The sequence below is a fragment of the Hydra viridissima genome, unplaced genomic scaffold (assembly GCF_058129835.1).
Source record: "Hydra viridissima isolate aposymbiotic clone 2 unplaced genomic scaffold, HvirCarnegie_v1 scaffold_13, whole genome shotgun sequence".
NCBI classification, from domain to species: domain Eukaryota; kingdom Metazoa; phylum Cnidaria; class Hydrozoa; order Anthoathecata; family Hydridae; genus Hydra; species Hydra viridissima.
The window spans coordinates 11,052,671-11,075,935 of record NW_028324312.1 but is presented as its reverse complement, the minus strand read 5'-3'; the positions used below and the strand labels follow the sequence as shown (position 1 = coordinate 11,075,935).

The 23,265-nt window shown below is 28.8% G+C and overlaps 1 protein-coding gene across 1 annotated transcript; it reads left to right on the top strand.

The window, feature by feature from the left end:
• The first annotated feature begins 466 nt into the window (after positions 1–466).
• LOC145186616 (6-phosphofructo-2-kinase/fructose-2,6-bisphosphatase 1-like) lies at positions 467–18,944 on the top strand. The gene is made up of 18 exons (XM_090070367.1): positions 467–720; positions 2,713–2,856; positions 3,626–3,722; positions 5,812–5,881; positions 6,465–6,539; positions 9,286–9,342; positions 9,478–9,605; positions 9,812–9,873; positions 11,777–11,850; positions 15,505–15,576; positions 15,710–15,763; positions 16,261–16,353; positions 16,508–16,615; positions 16,723–16,764; positions 17,040–17,081; positions 17,293–17,338; positions 17,429–17,491; positions 18,353–18,944. The coding sequence occupies exons 1-18, from the start codon at positions 573–575 to the stop codon at positions 18,433–18,435; spliced, it is 1,458 nt and encodes a 485-aa protein (XP_089926493.1). The 5' UTR covers positions 467–572; the 3' UTR covers positions 18,436–18,944.
• Positions 18,945–23,265: the final 4,321 nt, after the last annotated feature.

Here is a 23,265-nt window from a genome sequence, read left to right as displayed (position 1 = left end):
CCTTCTTGTCAATATTATACAGTTTTATCATTAAGAAAAGTTTCTTTTCGTTAGTGAACTAGTGGCTCAACTTTTCGCTTAACGGTTAAATCTTTTTAAAGCGCTAAATATAATGAATAAGGATTTTAAGAATGGTGGTGAAAAAAGGTATTCTGGAGGTAGAAAAATTTAACGTAATTATGGATTAAATGGTAATAAACTCGAAATGAGTATTTATCATGCAAATAAGCTTGAATTTAGTATATATCAGTATATATTGTGATATATACTGATATATGTTAAGTTTAAGTTTGTTTGCATAATACAAAGGTCAAAAGAACTAAAATGCATTTAATTTTAAAATTTATGTTAAAAAATGTAATGAAAATTTGTTTGTTCAAGTAGTTTATCTTAATTTATTTTAAATTTGATATGTTTCCTGCTTTTTTACATACAAATGTTATTTATAATTTTTCATTTAAATGGCTTAGGAATATTTTGCAAAGGAATATAATTTTTTTCCAGATATTTATCTAGTATAAAATAATAAAAAGCACAAGCTTGGGTACTATCAAAACATAGTATAGACTGAAATGTCAAATCATGATTGTGTCAGAGATTTCCTCCGGTCATCATCATATTGTGAATATGAAAATGGTTACAATGATGGAAAACTATATTCACCAGTGGAGACAATGCGAGTTGAGACATTGCTGGAGTATGAGTATACACATAGATCAGGTAAGTGCATTTAAATGTGTTATCTCTATAATAATTCTTGGTCTTGATGCAATTCTAAATTTGAGCTAGGACATTTCATCACTCATAATTTAGTGAGTTGAGAAATTATTTACAAGTGCTTGACAAGCACTTTTAATGGCAATTACAAATCATTTCAGAGAAAATATTTTTTTTAGTATGGAGCAAACTAGACTGAACAATAAGTTTATGTTAAAGGTGTAAAAAACAGCCATTAAGCAAATAAGCAAGCAAGAACTGATTTTGATATCAAATGCCATTGAGTGTTAGAATACTGAAATCATTGAAGATATGAATCTTTTACTTTTCTGACAAAAAAAAGGCAAATATTAATTCTGTACCCAATATAAATCTGCTAATTTTTCACTTGAAACATGGAAAGAACTGCAAAGAGCAAAAGATTTTATATGTGACTGAAAAAGCAAAAGAATAAAGTGCTAGCATCAAGATCAAATAAACCAGGTTTTAATGATGCAAAAGTTGTAATCATAACAAAGGATCTTCAAGCAGTATTATTGCCACTACAGCTGCAAGTGTTACAATTTTACTACCAAACTAAAAGTACACAACTTCTGTATATTTGATGTAATAGTTAAAAATTCCACTTGATAGCATCACATACTCTCCAAATGAAGAATTACATTTCAAGCTAGATCATTATAAAGAAACATGCTTAAAAATGCTAAAGAATTGAAAGACAAAAATCCATTTTATACAGATATTTTTAAATGGTTTTTTGTCAATCACAAATAATTCATGCATCTGCAGGAGTTAAAAGAATTGATTTATGCAGGTTCTATTTACCTATTTTTAGTGTATGTACAATCTTTTTACAATAATAGTGTTGTACAATATAAGTATCAATATTCTAATGTTTGATGTTTTGATAATTGAATATTGTATTTACAACTATATAAGTTTTTTTATTTACTTTTTTAAAAAAGGTTTTTCACAATATTAATGGTAAAAATTTAATAGGAGACGCAAATAGCGCTTCAATTCTTAACAAAGTAATAAGTGAGTGTTGATTTGATTAGCAAATCATTTCATAATCAGAGATACACATCCTTAAAGTTAAATGTTTTTTTTTTTTAAACCAAAAAATAGGGGTTTAACTAATGAAAAAATATTTTTGTATTTATGTATACATGTTTTATTTGTTTGTTTTTTTAAAGCTAGTAGAGGATTTTGGTCAGAAATTCTTGGAGTTGGTGATTTTTATTATGAAGTATATTTCATTAAAACCTTGCATTAAAAAAATAGTTATTTTTTAGTAATTAATGGTCGCGAAATATAATTTGATTATGTGCTCTTTTTAATCTGGCAGGGAAAGTGTAAAGCAGTAAATTTTATAGTTAAGTAAAGAGTGAAGTATTTTATACATGTTTTTTTTTAAAAGGTAGAAATTAAATTAAAAAACGATATTTAGTGAGATATGGGTCTGAAAAGATAAGAAGTTAGAAAAGTATTAAACGGTAATTCTGATTGGTTAGTCCTTGGAAAAAAAAATTTTATGATTCGCTAATAAAATCAACACTCACTTATTGCTTTGTTGAGAATTGAAGCACTATTCGCATCTCCTGTTAAATTTTTACCACTAATATTGTGAAAACAGTTTATACATTTTTTAATAAATTCTTATTTGAATTTTTTAAAATTAATTACTTCTCAATAGAAAGTTAGTTTGTACAACTCCCCTGCATTTGTTGTAAAGAAATATCCTATAATATTTCATTTTAAAGCTTTTTTTGTGTGCATAAATTATGAAAAAAAAATCTTGAAGCAGGTGTTTAATTTTTTAAATTAAATAATACTTAATCAGTTATTTGTTTCTAAAAAGTTGTCAAATTTAAGATTTATCACCCAGTTGAATTTAAAAAAAAAAAAAACTGTTAAAGAATTGTGCATCTACATACATTTTAAAGTCATACACATATATATACAATTCTATTTCATGTTTATTTTCTTAAATAGATCATTGTGTATATCCACCAGTTAAGCCCCAATTTGTTAATGTCAACCATATGATTATTATGGTTGGGTTACCTGCTCGTGGAAAAACATACATAGCAAGAAAGCTCTGTCGATATTTAAACTGGTGTGGCATAGCTTCTAAAGGTAAGTTAAAAATCTAAGAAAATTTAAATCACAAAAAAATATTTTTTTAAATGTTGATTAAAAATATTCTTGTAAATATTGTTTTCTTTCGATACTAAGCTGTCTAAAAGTTTATGAGACCCTCATATTACTGATGAATAATCATTGAATGTTGGTATAGTTAATTTTGATAGCTTGAATGAAAAGAGAACTTTTTTACCTAAATATTAGGCATTAGTTTCACATTGTAATGTGAACCATGAAGACTGTTAGCATAATTCTGTGTGAGTATCTATATTTAAATTTATGATATGTACTTAAATTTGTTGTATGTATTTAAGGTTTATGGTTAAGAGGTGGCATTAAGGTTGAGAGTAGTGTTCAAGAAAAAAAGGGATAAGCTAAGGAGGGCAAGAATTTCTGTGAAAAACCAAGAAAATATTTTAACAATTTTAAGCTATAAATACATTTGGGAACTCTTTTTTAATCTAGAATTCACTTTTCAGCAAATTTTTGCATAATTCTGATTTTAAAAACTACATCAACTAGTTTAGACTTTTGAATTTTAATTTGATAGCTGAATATTGATTTTTATTATCATCTCTCAGTTAGTATCTGAAAAATTTAAAATCTTCATAGAATTTATTAAAGTTTTAAAATAAGAGTAATACCTTTTTTTCTACTTTAAGCTTCTTTTGTACTTAAATACTATTGCTAACATTAACTTGAAACTTATCAAAGTATAAATCGTTTTGAACTTTTTTTTTTTAAATTTGATTTTTTTGCTTAGTGGTGTGTGTTGGAGATTACCGCCGTAAAGCTGCTGGAACAGATCTTAAGCATGAGTTTTTTAGGAGAACTAATCTTGAGGCTGAGAAAATTCGACAGTAAGAATTTTTATAGATTTTTACAGTCTTTTATACTGAAAAAAGATGAATATTTGATATATGAGAGCACAAATTATAAAAAGCTTGTTTTGTTATTAATATAAAACAAAACTCAATTTTATAATGTTACAATTGTAGATTATTTGAGGATATAGAGAAAGCTTTTCCTAACTTTACATAATTCCTGATAAAAAATTATCTTGTTGTAAGAGGATTGGTGATTTTTGAACTCTGTGTCCAAATATTTTGAAATGAATGTAGAAAATTTGTTTTTCCCTTAAATTATGAAACAAGTCTTTTTTTCTTTGCAATATTTTATTATCTTGTATTTAAAGAAAGAGAAAAAAATAGAGAAAAAATCCTGAATGGCTTCTTACTTTGAGGATTTGTTTTATTTCAAAGTAATTCTTCTTTTAATTTAAAATGTTAAACACAACACTATCAATGTTATTAAGCTTTACTGTTTCTTGTATTTTTGTTGTTGTCAATGTTCTTGTATTATTCTTTTTGTTTACTTCTTAAATTGTCCAAAAAAAAAAAGCTTTAGATTTTGTTTCTGCCATGATAATTTGATATATAACAATCTGACAGATGACAATCTGATAAATGACAATCTGAGAATTTAATTGTTTGTTTGTTTTTTTAAGAGGAAGTAATTGGATCGATCAATTGATCAATCGAGAGAGAGAGAGAGAGAGAGAGAGAGAGAGAGAGAGAGAGAGAGAGAGAGAGAGAGAGAGAGAGAGAGAGAGAGAGAGAGAGAGAGAGTTCTGAAGTTTTTATTGAGCTTAAAATTTGATTAATTACATGAACCAAATTCTAATGTATAACTTTTTTTTTTTATGAATTTGACATAATGCATTTGAAGGTAAACATTCATAAAAGGGCTAAAAAATTTTGTTCTGTATAATTGTAAAAAAAACATTTCATCGGCATTTGAATTTTTCAAACTTCAACTTTCCTTCATAAGCAAAAGTTTTTTTTTAAAAAAAAAATTTTTTTTTATTTTCAATTTATTATTTGCTTTGAATTTCAATTATTTAGCTTAATGAGATTTAAAAGCATAAAATTTGTTAATGAACTCTGTAATAAAATAATGTTAGGTTCTTAAGTTTTTGTTTTTTCTTAAGGATCTTAAGGTTTTGGAAGCTAAAAATGAAACTCCCAAAAGATATTTTGTGTTTAAGATTTTTTTAACAGGTTAAAAAGAAACCAATAGGTTTTATAATAGAGCAGTTAAAAAATTTTACACATAGTTGTCTATGCTTAGCTCCATTGCTGTTTATTTACAGTTCATCTGAAATGGATTCCTGATTGCCACTTTTATTGATGAGTAGTCACTTCACTTTTTCATAATTTGTAAAGAGCAACAAATTAAAAAGTTACAAGTAAAAAGATCAAAATCTTAATCAGAAAAATGATTTTAAAATATCAAATTATTCTTGTGTTGATGAACAATAATCAATTGTTATTAAAAAAATATGACTTTTATTCTAAAATTGAGGCAAAAATAATTTGAGGTGCTTGGAAGTGTGTTGTAAATGTAAACAGCTTAAATTTCAAGCTTTCTGAGAAGCATGTACATCATATAAGACATGCAAACCACATTATGTGGTTTGGATGTCTTATTTGATGTACATGCTTCTCAGAAAAGCAAAAAATGCATGTGTTTAGCACTTTTGCTCACAAGGAAAGGATAATAATTTAGGTTTTTTTACTCTTATAAAAATCTTAATGGTAAAAATTGTCTTTATGATATATATGTAAAATTGAAAAGCCAAAATTACCAAAGTATATACAATTTTATGATGTAGCAAATTCACTATAAACAACTTTTTTGTTTGTCAAAAAGAAATAACAAGTTCAAAAGAGTTTTTTTTAATTTTTTAAAAAGCTTTTTTAAAAAATAAATTACCAAATATTTATACTAAATAATTTGTAAAAATAAAATTGTTTACCTTAGCTGAACCCATTTTTTTTCTGCCAAAAAACAACATGAAATATTGCAAATTTGTTTTCAATTTCTGTTTAATAAGTAGGTGATAAATGTGATTTTTATAGAAATATACTTACTGCTTTGATTTTTTAGCCAGTGTTATTTGAATGCATTAAACGATGGGGCAGCATGGATGAAAGAGAAACTCGAAAATAAAGTGGTGGTAAGTTTTACATTTCCAATTATTATAACTCACGTTCTTCTAACTTAAGGTCATACTATTTATAATGGGTTCATGTGTGAATTCATTCAAGTAAATTTGTTCATTACTTTATGCTTTTGAGTAAATTTAACACCTTTACAGCTACAGAAAAAGATGAAATATTAATTGTTTGACCTGCCAAGGATTCAGAAATAAAAATACTTGTTGATTTTAAGCTTAACAAATTAATTTAGAGTTTTAGGTACTTTTAAGAGCATACTAGTATTTAACCAACTGTTTTATCATTTTAAAAACTAACATAAAAAAAATGTTAGAAAAAATGGTAGGTGTTCAATCAATTTCTTTTTTATCAAACAATTTTTTGAATAGAGCTAAGAACAAGGCACCTTTCATGCAAGGTCTTATTAGAACAATGGTGGAAATCAAATGTTAAATTATCATACCTAACAAATTTTAGCATAGCTAACAAATTTTAGCATAGCTAACAAAAACAAATTTCACACTTCATTGTAAATTGAAATGTCTGCATGCTATTTATGTTTCCTAGTTTTTTCAGTGTCTGTATTTTTTCCTTTTTATTTAGATATTTGATGCTTCAAACACAACAAAAGCCAGGAGAGAAACAGTTTACTCATTTTGCATAGAACACGACATAAAAGTATTTTCTATTTATTTAGCTATAATTAAACTTAAATGGTCAAAGTTTTTTTACTACAGGTTACTGACCTACTAAACTTAAGGGCATTTTATAAAATAAGACCAGCTATTAAAAACAAGGCTTTTTCAGGTATTTTATTTGTATACTTGCATGTTTTTACCTGAATATTTTTCCAGGGAGACTTTTGGGTTGTTTGAAAAGTAATTTTGTTTTTTCCCAACAGATGACCTAATTGTATTTTTTCACAGCCAACTTCTTAATTAAGCCACATGATTATTATATATTTTGACAGCTAATATGGTAAAGGTTGTTTGTTAAAAAATTTGTTTGATTCTTTGCAATGTTTTTTTTTTGGTACTCTAGCGAAGATGGAAAATCAAAATCAGCATTTTTGGCAAACTTTACTTTTACTATTTGGTATTGAAAATAGCACAACATTCTGGAATGCCTGTTGAAGCCAAATTAGACGAAATAAAAGCATTTGTAGAAGCAAATTGCCAAATAACAATGTGTGAGAAATGCTGAGAGGTTTATGTGTAACATATTGGTATAATTTAAAAACAGGTTGACAAACAGGTTCCACATGCTCTTACAGAATGAAATTTGATTAGTTGAATTACAACTGTGATTTGCTTCTCAAATGTCAAGAAAATGATCCATTTTTTAAATGAATGATTACTGGCGACAAGATATAAGTTGTTTACAAAAATGTTAAGTAAAAGAGATGAACCAGCTCAAACCACTTCGAAGTCCGATATTCACAAATAACAAATTGAATGATTCACACAAACAGAAAAGGCCAGAATTGATCAATAGATAAAGTATAATGTTCCACCAGGATAATGTGAGACCTCATACAAGTTTAGTAACTTGCCAAAAGCTTGAATGGGATGTACTACCACACCCACCGTATTCACCAGGTTAGGCACCTTTGGACTAGTGCTTTTTCTGGTCTCTAAAAAATCTTTAGGACAGGAAGACCTTTACTTCAATTCAGAATATCAAACATAATTTAGACCGGTTTTTTTCCAGCAAAGATCAGAAATTTTATGAATGTGGAATCAAAAAGAGATGGCAAAAGTCATTCGACCAAAATGGAGAGTATATAGTTTGATAAAAAGTTTATACACTCTAAAAAATCATGTTTCAATTTCACCCAAAAAAAAAACAATGACTTTTTGAACAACCCAATATATTTTATCAAGGAAAACAATTCTTTCACAATTTCCTAGTATTAGACTTTTATGATGGCAAGTACAAGTTGAAATCATTGTTAAATAGAATGTTAAAAAATATATTTGTACTTCTGCAGAATAAGTTTAGACAACATACACAGAAATATATGCTAATGCCATTTTAGCATCTTTGAATAAACTTTTCTCCATATTAGGAATGCTATGAAATTTAAGGAAGGCTACAAAGATTTCGAGACATAATATATATCACAGAAAGACTGACCATAGATAAGCCATAAAAAAATAGCAAAGTAAATATTGTAATTTATTTCAATGTTAAATATATACATTTAAAACTTTTGTTAAAAATGTATGTGTTTAACAGTTTTATGATTAAAAATTATCTTTAAAATATGTCAAGTGATGCCAAAAGATTAAAGACACTGACCACTATTTTGAACATCCAGTCATTTGTTTAATAGGCCTGCAATTTAAAAGATCAAAATTGTCAAAAGGTCATAAATGATCTGTAAAGGTTATTAGATAACATCTTGTAGCATAAGTTTTATTTATATTGATTTTTTGATCATTTCATACTAATATTCTGAGGCTGTTTTCATCAATATCATTTTTCTCTTAGTTTGACTGTTTTAACAATAGAGAATTAGATAGAAACTATAATGTAATAGACAGATAATACTATTAGACAGATAATATAATTAGTTTTTAATTTGAATTAGGTGAGTTGCAATTAATCTTTCCAATTTTTGTTGATATTTTCAATAAAAGTACTCTTTTCATCAGTTTCATCATTATTTTAATCAGTTTCATCAAAATTTTAATATAATAAATTTTAATAATAATTCCAAAATAAAAAGAAAAATTTTCTTGTGATTTCATTTTTACTTTCTAACCAGTGAACATACAAATTTCCATCATGGTTTTATATCCACTGAGTTTGGTATTTTTTCTCTGTTGCTGCATTGTCTTAATGAAACCCTTCACCATGCTTCACTGACACCGCCTATATTTTCTGGAAAAAAGTGAAAATGAAAATGCAGTATATGCAATTTCAAATATGTGTGACATGTTGTTATAGCTTTCTTGCCACGAAGTCATTGTAATTAGGATCTTTGCAATGTGGATATTAGTTAGAGTAAGTGTATGAACATGTTTTATAATAATTACGTTCATTTCCTGGTGGCTGTTGTAATTTTAAGCGGTGGTCATGAGATATAGGTGCAATAAAGAAGTTCTGGATACTGAAGATCTGCCCTCTCTGTATTTTGTGATATCGTTTATGTAAAGATTGAATTTGTTATGGTGGTCTTTAATTTCTTTCTGTATGCTGGGAATATTAAATGGCTTAAGTCATGGACTATATTTTCAATATTTTAAAAATCAGCTCTAAAAAATAAGTAAGGAACAAAACAAAAAACAAAAAACTTGATGTTTTGCTTCTTTAAATAACAAATTTATGTTCAAATTTATGTTATGTTAATATTATTGTTAAAATCAATTAACATAATTATGTTTAAAATTTTTTGAAAAGCTTTTGTTTGGTATTTTAGCCATTCTTTATTGAATCAGTTTTCAATGATGAAGAGATAATTGATAGTTTTGTCAAGGTATTTTAGATGCTACTTTAATGCTACATTAATTTTGTTTTCCTTTTAAAAAACATCTACAAGTATAAATGATTGATTTCTTTACACTAAACTTAAAACTTCAACCTGTTTGCTCAGCTTCTAACATTTATTTAGGACATACAAGAATACAGTCCAGATTATGTTGAAACAAACTATGAAGAGAGAGTGAATGATTTTAACCAGCGTATGAAGCATTACATTGATGAATACGAAACAATTAGTGATCAGAATGATTTGGAAAGGTATAAGGAATCATTAAATTAAAGTTCATTAAATCAAATTTAAAGCTTTTTAAAAAAAAAAAATGTGTAAAGTGTATTTTGCTAAAGCTTTTCTGTGTTAGTGCTTAGAAAAGCTTTTGAAAAATCACCGGATAAGTTTACCTGCTTTCTCTGTTTAATTATTGTTTTGTTAGTTTATTGTAACTTTCCTATTCTTTGCTTTTTAGGGAGTTCTCTTACATTAAAACTATTAATGCTGGCCAGCAATTTTTAGTAAACAATGCACATGGTAATTTATTCCTTTAATTTGTTATTATAATAAACTTTTGGTTGAAATCAAGCAGCCATTTTGTTCCCTTTTTGTAAATTTTTTTTTTTTTTTTTGTTAAAAGTTTTTTTGTCTACTATAAATAGAAACACACTTTTGGTCAAAAACTTTCATACACTTCATAAATAATCCTCCTATAATTATCTTTATATCTTTATCTAAATTCAAAAATGTTTAGAGCTATGATAAGATAGAAAGATATTTATTTTAAAGATTGTTTGTTTTATAAATATGTAATAAATATGCTTTAAAATACAGATAAGGTGTTTTTACAAAAAAACAAATGCTTACACATTTTTTTTTTTTTTTATCAAAAACTCGATCTTAAGCATTTAGCACTGCAACAATTCGTGGCATTCTTTTAATGAATTCTCCAAGAACTTATGACTCAGCCTGCATCTTTTTCAACATTTTCCTTGTGTTTCTTTTGAAGATGAACATTGTTTCCTGGTGTGATGATCAAGTTCATTTCAAAAAAGTTCAATTGGTTTAAGATTAGGTGATTTAGATGCCCAATCCATGATCTTCAATTTACCTTCTTTTTGTTTACTAAGCATTTTTTGCATAATTTGGATGAATGTTTGGAGTTGTTGTCTCGTTGCATTACAAATCCTGGCCCAATAAGTTTTTTCCCTGTAGGAATTTTTTTTTGAAGTTGCTTGGTGAATAAAAATTTAGTGATATGTTTTTGCCTCAAAAACTCCATTTACTCTGTGCAATCGAGAAACACCATTGAAGGAGAAAGCTCCCCAGACCATAACAGAGCCACCTCCATGTTCAACATATGGAGTAATGCACAATTTTTTTTTGTGGTAAGCATTGCACATAAAAATTTCTTGTTACCAAAGATATGTAATTTGGACTTATCTGTCCAAAGCCCTTTTTTAAAGTCTTTAACACTCTAATTTATGTTTCTTAGCTCACTATGCTTGACTTTATTTAAAAGAAGTTTTATCTTTGCAACTCTACCATAGAGACTACTTACACAATGTCTTCACTAGAGTCTCAATAGAAACATTAATGCTGTGTTGAGAAATGCATTTCAAATGTAGTCTTGCACCTCCATCATGCTTGTTAAACAAAATAATAGACTCGTTTTAAACTTTTGAGGTTATTCAAGGTCTTTCACTCCATAACTTGTTAAGAATTAGTTTCTTTATATTGCTTTATTGTGTTGTGTACAGTAGATTTTGGTATTTTCAATTTTGTGGCAATTACACTTACAAAAATACAACTTCGGCAAAAGCATTCATAGTTTCTCTTTGTAATAAAGGTTTGTTTTTGGCTTTATTATGTCTGTTAGTTTAAGGTAATATTACATAAAATATAATCAATTAACATATGGATTTAAAAATGTAGTCACCTTGATGCCAATGTGCACAATAAAATTGAACAACTTACAACATCTCAAAAAACAAGGTTTTTAATTTAAATTTAAAAATAGGGTAAACAAACAACTTTAAACATTCGAATCAAACATTTTAAAAAAATGCATGAACTTGCTTGTGTATAGACATGATTACGATAATTGTAAGACTAACGCAGTTTAACAACCTAAACCTAGATGTGGCCAGTTATGGCTTCTTTTTAATTCCAGTAATCAGATTTTTAAGTAAGAAAACTTTCTTTTCTATAAACAAATTCCAGGGACGTTTTGATCCTACTATGCACTTATTTGAATATTTGTTCACAAATTCTGTTTCAATTGTGCCCAAAAACTTGACTGCCGGTGTGTGTATATTTGTATATTTTAATGTAGTATACATATATTAATCCAATACATATATTAAATCCTAGCTATGCTTTTTTTACGATGATAAACAAAATTTAAATAGCAAAATAAATTTAATACTTTTTTATTCAGGTTTTCTTCACAGTCAAGTTGTGTATTACCTCATGAATATTCATACACAAAAGCGCTCTCTTTATATCACAGCTGTAAGTTGTTTATTACCTTATGAATATTAGGTTGCTTCTAAACATCAAAGTATCAGAATAGTGTTTTCTTAACTCTCCATTTACATGATGCAAGCCACAAAAAAACTGTAAAAAAAACTTTGGCTGAAAATAACAACATTTAGAATTTGTTCAAAGCTTTCAAATTTTTTAATATTTGTGTTTAAACCTGTATTGCATGTAAAAGAACTTGCAGAACACATTTATGACACACACTTATTGATGAATTGTTATCTGAAACTTTGTTCATTCAAAATTCAGTCAAAATCAAAATGATTAAAATAAATATTCAATAGTCGTCTGAGTCCTATCATTTTTAGGTCATTAACTTTAACATGGCACCATTTGTTGAGGACGTAGTTGGTGCTGGAAATATTTTCTATTGTGTGTCAAACTGCAGTTGAAGTCTTGAATCAATTTCAGCCAAATCATTCACAACTTTGAGAGGTTGCACAATATATTTACTTTTAATACTCTGGTTTTATAATATAATACTCAAGAATTCCTGGGATATGCCAAGTATAATGAAAAAAAGTTCATGCCTTTTGTAACAAAGTCTTAATAGTCTGATGGTAAAATGGCTGAATTTAATTTAGAGGCTCATCTGAGCCTTCAATTTCTTGGAATGTCATTTAAGTATTTCTTCTTCAACTTCTTGGAATGTCACTTAAGTATTTCTTCTCTATATCTGTAAAGAAGCCAAAGGGAGCTGGAGTTTTAGAGAGATACCAAAAGTGGTACTCAAAGGCTTTAGTGGCAGGTAGATAAGTCACAAAGCAGTGCAAAGTCTTGTTGTAGAACACAACTTGCAGCTGGTTTTTCAAACCAGTATTTCTGGTATACTTTAATGATGAATAGGCTTACTTCTTAGGCCACCCAAGAAAATGATAAAAAATTCTAGCAATTCACAGTAGTTGTTACAAGTTTGAAACTTTTCAGTTGAAACTATGCAAACTTGATGACAACATCATTTCAAAAAGCAATCATGTTTGCTAAAGTGTTATCCTCAACTGCTGTGCCAAATGAGTTCTGGTCAATACAGGGCTAAAAATCTTTAAAATGGTCGAATAACTCCATGTTTGGTGACCTTGAGAAATTGTGAATGCTGAAAACCTTTTTAAGAATAATTTATGCTTGTATTTATTTGGAAGGTTAACCGTTAACCAAGCTTGCATCCAAATGAATACAAGTGCCACCTTTTGTTCCAGTATTTAAAAATGTTGTAACAAAGCAAAGTCCCTTTATCCTGTTATGCAAGTCCCAGTCATCAGTGGTTTGTGCGGTTGCTTGTGCCATTGAATCTGCAATCTTAGAGCTTAGGGAAACTTAATGATTTTGCCCAGAAACCAGAATTGGAATTTGATCAACTTTACCTGATTCCGAATCATTAAGAAAATTTATTATTTTACTGTTCTAAAGCAAAACTTGTGGAACTGTTGGATCAAATATTTTCTTGACTTCTGAGCTGAAAACCTTGTCATGTTTCATGTGGATTCATCATATAGCTCTAGCACTAAATATGACTTCTTCCATGTTTTGCTTTAGTAGTCCTGTGGATGACATTACAGAAAAAATGCTGAGCAAGAAGAAACAATCAGTCCTATTCAATCTTTATGATTGACATGGCATCCTGATGACTATTATCAAAAGATCATTTAATTTTTCACAGAATTTCTCCTAATTAAACAAATTTTTTACTGAACTTGTCAATTGATATTCTTCTTGTGACTCTGCCATTCAGAGTGCAGATTGTAGACTTGTTCAACCATGTTATTTTTGACTTTTGTTTGAATTTGGGCCATCTCCCACATCTCCCATATCACTTACAAAAATGACACAGATTTATCAATACTTTCCTTCAAACCTATGGTTTTATCAGTGTGATAGAAAAAAAACCTACAAGACATTGCCACATGACTGAAGTTTACAACTTTGAATAATATTTGTTGCAACAACTAATCAATTATTCTGTGTACTGTATGCAGTTTTTGCATAAAGTATGTGGAGTATTTGGTTTGATGTTGATAATTTGGTTAGAGTTCTGTTCATGACTCAGTCTCAGTTTCAGTAGTCACCAAAAAAATGATGAGAAATAAACCAGAGGTGACCATAAAACCAGATACCCAGCCCTAGTATTACAAAAAAACATGCTTTATCAATAAAAAAGCAAGTTGTTAATTGTATCATAAATTTGTTTGTATTAAAAAGAAAACTCATTTGACTTTAGTATTCTTCAAATGTGTTTCACCAAGTTCAAAATATGATGCAAAAAAAAAAAAGAAAAAAAAAAAAAAAGAGAATTGGCTTAATTCACAAATTTTAGTAATTTCTGTTGGTGTAGGTCACGAGACACAATAGTTAAACACATGCATTTACATAAGTAAGTTAGTTGTAAAATATATGTTTGGTCAGAATTGCTGAGCAATTTCTAAATATTATTTTAATTAGAAAATATTTTAGCTATTGAGTCTTTTATGACACATCAAATGATGGGTTAGTGGAAAACAATTACCTTACAGAAAAATTTTACACTGTTGAAAAATTTTACACTGTTGATACAAAAGTTTTTAAATAAGATCATTTCTTAATGAGGTATATTTTATTACGATCTGCCAGACACATTAAAAAATAATATTAAATTACATGCAGATGATAGCAAAATTATAAATATTTTTAAATCAGATGAAGATATTTGCATAAACAAATTACAACTATATATCGATAATATTATGAAATGGTCGTCATTATGGTTAATGAAATTTAACTATGAAAAGTGTAAAATTATGCACATTGGCTTTAAAAATCCATGTATAACTTATTCAATGTCCGACGCTGAAACTCAACAAAATAATATCTTAGCAACATCAAAAGTAGAACGAGATTTAGGAGTAATGATGCAATCTAATTTAAAACAGACCAGTCATATTGATAAAGCTGTCGGAAAATCAAATAAAATGCTTGCTCTTATTAAACGAGCTTTTAAATATTTTGACTTGAATATGGCAAAAAAATTATACACGACTTTTGTAAGACCCCATCTTGAGTTTGCAATCCAAGTATGGTGTCCTTATCTGAAGCAAGACATCTTAAAGTTAGAAAAAGTACAGAGAAGGGCAACAAAACTCGTACCAGCTTTTAAAAAAATGCCATATGAAAAAAGGCTACAGTTATTGCAATTAACAACTCTAGAAGAGCGTCGTTTAAGAGGAGATCTTATTTTTCAATATAAAGTACAGAACGGTTACAAGGAAGTAAATTGGATAAACGACTCAATATCTAAAGTTCAATTAAAACCTTACAATTTTTGTAGTCATAACCAAAAGTAAACAAAGGCATACTGTAAGAGTAATGCTAGATATAACTTCTTCTCGTGTAGAGTCGTAAATGCTTGGAATGGTTTACCACCACATATTGTCGAATCAATAACAATTGACCAATTCAAAAATAAACTTGATAAATCAGATTATTGCAAAAATGATTTATTAAATACTAAATAATATTTATATACATTGAAAAGTAAATAATGCTATGTCTAAAACATTTAAAGCTTTTATAGCACAACATCTTCTGTTGTTGTGTCCACAATTGATTTCATCGATTGTCACAGTGTACATTACTATTATTATTACTTAATAGCATGGAGAATGTGATTACAACTTAAAGCAAGAACTTGGTGGAAGTTCTGGGCTCAATAAAACAGGAAAGATGGTATTATATATGTATTATATGTATTATATATGTATTATATTTGTTGTATCTAAAAATTTCTTTATAGTCTTAAAATAAAACATGATTAAGAGTTTTTATTTTACACTAAATTTGATTCTTTTAAATTTCAAAGTTTGCATCTGCCTTGCGTGAATACATGAAAAAAGAGGCATTGCAAGATCTTAGGGTATTTTTTATTTTATTCTTTTCAAGTTTTTATTGGTTAAAAAGTTTTGCTTTTATTGAAGATTTCAGAGAGTTCAATGACACTTCCAGCATATGTCATTTGCATAATTACAGATATGCTGAAACATCTTCTTTGGCTTTTAAACTTGCTCGCTTAGTCTTTCTTTTAATAACTATTAGCATTTCTTTCCATTCTTTAATCATTTAGAGAGAAGTCCCTTATGACATATTGAAATAAGTTAAGTTCATCTCTGCAAAAATTCACAAATTCTTTGAAACTGTCTATAAATAATTGGGTGACAAAACTTATCCTATAGATTCTAATGTAGTTGCTGGTAACTTATACTTGTGATTGTTAAGAATATTAAATTGTAACCAATGCGTATTGATATTTTATGAAAGCATCACTTTTGCCTAACGAAAAAAATCTCCTTTGCACTAACGTTATTCGTAGATAATCTAATTTAGCAGATTCGTTAACGTATTTTTATTTTAAAGGTATGGACTAGTCCAACACAAGGCTGTATAGAAACTGCAAATTATATTAATGGACCCATCGAAATATGGAGAAACTTAGAGTATTTAAATTGTGTAAGTTTTAAAATTTTATCTCCTGGTTTTTTACAATAGTTTTGATAATCCTTTTGTGTTTTATGTTGTTTTTGCTCGAAAACCATGTTTTACAAGAACATAATATTATTGTTAATTCGTAATGATTTCCCCCTGATTGCATTTACTTCTCCAGGGTGAATGTCATGGAATGAAGTTTAGTGATCTTGCAAAGCAATTTCCAGATCAGTTTACAGAATCATGTGGTCCGTTAGATTTTAACTGGAGATATCCGTCCGGTGAGGTTCGTAGATTTCGTTAACCTCTCTTTCAAAGATGAATACTTGTTTTTATTGATTTGTTTAGAATTTATTTAACATTGTTAATGTATTTTTTTAAAATTTATTTCAGTCATATCATGACATGCTGTCCAGGTTGGAACCTGTGATCATGGTGAATGATTATTATTCTTATTATATTTATATTATATTATTATATTATTTTTCTTATTATACTTCTTAAATTTACCGCTTTTTTTTTCTTTCTCATCTTTTCCTTCTGATAGCGTCAAGAAATTCTTTTAATCTGCAATTTCTATTTCTAATAGCGTCAAGAAATTCTTTTAATCTGCAAATTCTATTTCTAACAGCGTCAAGAAATTCTTTTAATCTGCAATTTCTATTTCTAACAGCGTCAAGAAATTCTTTTAATCTGCAATTTCTATTTAGGAACTTGAAAGGCAGCACAATGTTTTAGTTATCTCACACAGGGTAAATTTTTTTATAACTTCCTTTTGTATCCCCAAATATATTTTTTTATAACGTAAAATGCGAACATAAGATTTTTTAAAATATTTTTATTTGGAATGGTTTTTTCAAGAGAGTAGTATATTGTATATGGCGGCGTTTTAAACATTTTTATATTTAAATATGGCGAGTTCGATTGTTGCATTGATACACAATAATTGCATATGATATTTAGACCACAATTCGATGTTTGATGGCTTATTTTTTAGAACATAATCCAGGTATGTAAAATTATTTTTGCATCATTTTTCATGTTTATTTACTCGTTTTGGTTGGTAAAAATACAAAGATTATGTTGACACCATTTTTAGATGAAGTGGCACGTATAAAAGTTCCTCTTCATACATTGTTTAAAGTGACACCTATTGCTTATGGTAAATATTTTTAGTATTTGTTAAGAAACTGTTACCCCCCGGAAAAGTCTTCTTAGGAAATAGTTTAGTCGATTGTTTTTTCAAACAACAGCAACTTTCAGTTGTTTTTTGTTTACATAATGTGAGCCATTTTTGTTTATATAAAACCCGACGAAAGTGTGTTTAAGTAGTACTTCAGCGGAACTCTCTGATAATAGATTTCCTATAAACCGTTAAAATGATAAACTAGACTCGTTAAGAGGGAATTTACAAGGAAAAATCTTTGTCAAACGATGAGAGTAAATCTTAGGGTTTTAGGGCTTTAGTTAAAATTATATTGCAAAAGTCTAGAAAAAAGGTTTTTAGAATACCGAGGTATATCCATCGGTAGCTTCTTTCTGATTAGAAAATTCAAAGTAGCATCAAAAGAATCAACGATATCATGAAGATCTTTGCGAAATCCTTTCGCATAACAAACAATTGTTTGGAAAACTATTAATGGCGAAATGAAACAAGGAGCCGCTGTTCAAATTAAATATAAGGAAAATTTTCTGTAGATAGATTTAACGCTGCTTGGAAAAAAAGAGGAATTTCGCTGTAAAATTTGTGATGGTTCTCAAAGTTAAAAAACTATTATAGAAGAACAACAGCAAGATATAAATTTTTAAAAATGTTTAATTACTTTTCTCATATTCTTTATACTCAAGGTTCCCAAACGTTCCTCTTTTACGGAGGAGCGCATATTACAAGTATTAACTTCATTACAGGTTTGTATTGCACTCCCCTGCGTAAAAGTGTGACGTCTGAGAACCCTTGTACTTCATACAACCCAATATTTAATCAATTCTAATCATTTTGCTGTGGTTGTTTTTTTTTTTTAAGGCTGTCGACTAGAAAAAGCAACATTAGATGTCCAGACCGGGCGACTTGCTAGTAAACCCTTCCTGCCAGTTAAAAGTTGGTAACACTCCTTTATCTTCTCGCATATTTCGGTCCCGCTTTCTGCTTATATAATTTAAACAACTTTATTATTTTTTTTTAAATTTAATTTAAAATAATTTTTTGATATAAGACCGCTTAAATAAGTACATCCAAAATTGTGTTTACTTTTTATCAAAAATAACCGCTCCTTAAGGGTTGGTCCAAATAAATTTTAATGCAGTTTTAGCATGCCTGGATTTAGAAGCCATACTTTCTTTTCTTCAAAACATTAGAAAACATTTTTTCTTGGCTACGCGTTCGTTTATTTATAATTTGACGGTTTTTGTGGAAATAAGTTTCGTATCAGTTATTTTTCCGACAACTTTGATTCGTTACATCGTTAGATATTTAAAATTGTGATAACACTTAATAAATATAAGTTAAAGATCGTATTGTGCCAGGTTATTGTATATTCTGTTCATAGAAATTTGTATATTACATGACTATTTTTTACTAGGTTTTGGTTTTTTTGTCTAAAAAAGTTTGAAAAGCGCTTCTTAGTTTTTATACTTCGGCTTAAAATCACTAAATCTACGTCAAGAATGGTTTCCACGGGAATTTTAAATGAATGACCAATATATTTAACCTCATACCCCCCGAACAGTTTCCGATTTTACATGAATGACCAATATATTTAACCTCATACCCCCCGAAAAGTTTCCGATTTTTTTTTAGTAATACACTTCATTTTCGAATTTTTTTATTCTTCGTTATGTTTTTCTTTGTTGTGTTTGAGCGCCAAGAGTGCTTTGTGGTTGCTGTGCTTTGTGGTCGCTGCAACACCTAAAAAATATAAAATGCTGAGTATTTGTTATTTAGGGTTTCGACCTAATGTTTTTTCCTTTTTATTTAATCAGCATTGCGCATTCTTTTGACTACGTGCTCGCCTAATATAACCACGCACAAGTGACGTCACAGGCATTGATTGAAATTTTGCGTTCTTATTTTATCTTGAGGATTGATTGATCTTGAGTAAAATGATTATCAACTTCAATTTGTTAAAATCAAAAGATGAGCAAGATCAATATTTTGCCTCTTTCCTTTTGGTTTAGCAAGTTCTGCGCCGGCGGTGCTGAATTTTGCAATCATCCATATAATATTTATATAAATATCATTTTAATATGAAATGAGATCTCCAGCGGATGTGCATATCAAGGTATTTACGTCTATATTTGATGTGGCAGAAAACTTTTTCTAAAATATTTAGTAGAAAAGACAAGAAAAGTGATAAAAAAATCAGGATAGAAATAGAGATAATTGTCTATCAAATTTCCCGTGAAAAGACAATCGTTGTGATGTCGCTACAAAAACAGACCGCATGTTTTTCAAATGTACAATTTTTTTGGCAAGTTTCCGATTTTTATTAATAATGAATTTCATTTTCAAAATTTTTTTTATTCTTTTTGTCTTTCTTTATTGTGTTTGAGAGCCAAGAGTTGGGTCATGCATTAAAGTCAACATGTGCTTTGTGGTGTTTGTAACATCTAAAAAGTACAAGATGCTGAGTATTTGTTATTAAGGGTTTCGACCTGGTGTTTTCTAGGCGTTGATTTGAGTCTTCCACATGTGAGAGATTTTGGTTCTTTAACATGTTGCGTATTCATTACTGTTTTTCCATCATTATTTCTTCCTATAACGTTTCTCTTTTGTAGATATATCCTGATGTAATCTTTAACCGTGTTCATCACGGTTAAAGAATGCATCAAGTAATTATATAGTTCATTTATTTATGCAGTTCATAGCTGTAGGTTGTAGTTAGGAGTTTTTGTAAACTATTTCTTATTTTTAAATAACTTCATGCTTGACAGTTGAAAAAAAAAAAAAAAAAAAAAAAAAAAAAGTTATAGCCATGAATTAACTCAGAAAAAATTGTCCTGGGATAAAACGAGTTCAATCTTAATTTAATTTGTGGATATCCGTATGTCACTTGGTTTAATTTTAGGGTCCTCCAAATTGTCACGAACAGCGAATCATTAAAAGTTATTGGTAAATTATAAAACGAATCTCTTATTGAAAACCAGGAAACCAGCTTCAAATCAAAGAAGTCAGCTTTCAAAAGAAACATTTAAGAAAAAGTGCAGCTTCAATAAAAGTAACACAAATTAAAACCCAAGAGGTGTCAAGTACTTGCAAAAATATTCGGTTTCTGTTTAAGTTTCAATAAATAATTTAGCTTCATTGTGGCAAAGTCTTAGAAAAATCTATTTAGTAGTTTTCGAGTAATTAATAGTTTCAGCGTGCTGGATTACATTGTGTTCAACCGATAGATATTATTTGAAAAGTAGGAGGTAATGGGCAAAATCAATAAAATTTGAGTTTCAAAATGCAGCAAATGTGAAGAGAGCTGTAAATGGTTGCACTGTGCATAACCTTTATACTGAGCAATTCCACGACTGTCACAGCATGACAACCGTCCTTTTTTTTGTCTTTAGCCTTCAATATTTTATTATTAGATAGATATAAAAAGAACTTTTTTCGCTATTTTGTTAGCTCATAATAGGTGCTACAAAAAACAAGAAAAAAAATTAGGGTGGATATATTAGCCTCTTATTCATGCGAGAAAATATAAAACGTCATAGCGTGACCAAAATTTTCTCATTGTTTTTTAGTTTTTAGATCAACATCGCGATTCAGCTAATATAGATGAACTGAATTATTAACTTGGCATTAAACAAAAAGTTTAGACATTACTCTTACAAGTTTTATAGCTAAATAACATTTATTTAATTAAATTTCAAACAGGTGCACCTTTAATTAACTAGTGGTAAACGTCACAGCGTGACCAGACACATTTGGGTAATTATAAACCAGGTAAATGGGCTGTTTTTAATAAATTTAAAACTAAATAGAGAAGTATTAGACAAATATATAATTACATCTTCATAAAAATAGTTCTTACATAGTAATCTTCCGAACACGCCCATACTATATCAGTGTCAAATCGCTTCCATATTATATTGCTGTTATATATACAACATTTTAAAGTTTTTTGGTGATTTCGTCTGAAGACGTAAGTTGTTTCACTAAATACTTGGCATTGAATGGGGTCGCATTTCTATTTTACCATTATTGTTTTGAATTAGGTGCGCTGCAAATATTCCTGGTTTTGCTGGTGCTTTTGTAAATAACTCATCAATTTTAAATTTTTTTATTGTATTTATAATATCTTTCATAGAAACAAAATAGACATTGAAATTAGTCTCATTTTTAACAGCTTCATGAAAAGTTATGGCATCAGTTATTATACATTTTCTCTGAATTATTTTTTGCGTTGCTATTCTTTTAACGGTCCCACCAATAGCATCTACTGGTCCGTTCCCATGAGAAGCAGCAAAAAAGTTCCAGAATAATTTTAAATCATGCTGTTCTTCCAACCAAGGTATTGCTGATGCAATAAAAAGATTTTTAAATTGATTACTTGGCCCGTCTGTCCAAACCTGTAGTATTTTAACACTTGATTCAATATGCTTAGATATTAAATTATGAACAAATACAAGAATAGATTCTTTTGAATGGCTTAAATCATCTGAAACTATGACAGCTGATGAGCATGAATTTTGGTACCAAAATGCAGCAGTAAAAACAGTAATTTGCTTCTTGTGCCAATGTGCTGACTGCACTTCATCTTGCCACAAAGTTGAAAAATTTTCAGCAAAATCCACTTGAAGAACGGCTATGCCTGGATTATTCTGAAGTTCGATCTTAAGATCACGATATGCCTTTGATTGTTTCTGCTTAATAAAATAATGCCAAAGAAATGAAGGTAAAGATTTTAAAAAGGTGCTGTAAAGATCATCAACTCTTCCCTTTTTTTCAATTTTTTTAATATATTCCTTTCCATTACCTTCTGCAACTTTTTCCCATTGGTACCATGTAATGCATTTATTCTTATCAATTTCATTCAAAACAAATAGATTATGAAACTTTGTAGCATCTTTACATGTTGTACACATATTATTATTACAAATGTCTTTTTCACTATCACATACAATGCTAAGAGGAAATTTATGTGAATATAATGAAAAATTTGAATCAAACTTGTGCAAAGCTTCAAGGATAAGAATTACATTTTGATGCTGTTGACAACAACAAACGTTTCTTGACATTGAACTAGACAAAAGCACATGTGGTGGGCGTAAACTAGCAAACTTTGATTTTCCGACTGATTTTTCATAATCACTTTTAAAAACAGCATAAGCTTCATTAACATTTAACATTTTTGCACAGTTTCTTTCTTGTTCTTTAATCTCACCACAATGGTGTCTCTTTTACCGGGTGCTTGACGGGATATACCATCACGCTGGTAAAAATCAAGAACCAATTTTACAGTTAAATCATCGAATGCATTTTTACTAAGCATTTTTTATGGGCTTCGGATTTCATTCATTTTTGTTAAAAGTTTTTGTACAACTTTAGCCCTCTTTCTGGGTGATTTTGGAAGTGCTGACTCGGCTCTCTTAACAGCTTTTCCAAGAGTGCTTGTAGATTTGTAAAGGGGTGATGTAACAGTGACAGATTTTGGTTCTGCTATTTTTTGTCTGCTCTTTCTCTTTCGCTGCCTTTCTTTTTCTCGTTCAGCCTCCAAATTAGCGAGTCTTCTTTCTTTTCTTTTTTTTTGATTCTTTTTCTTTAACTACTTTTTTGCCAAACTTTTCTAACTGCCTTTCACGATATTCCTTTTGCCGCTCAGCATGAGTAAGAGGCATGTTAAACCCTTGAAAGATTAAAAAAAAGGCAACACATTAGTTATGGAGATGCACGTATTGCATCTAAGGCTCAATGGAGTGACAATTATCCCTTAGAGAGGCTCTATG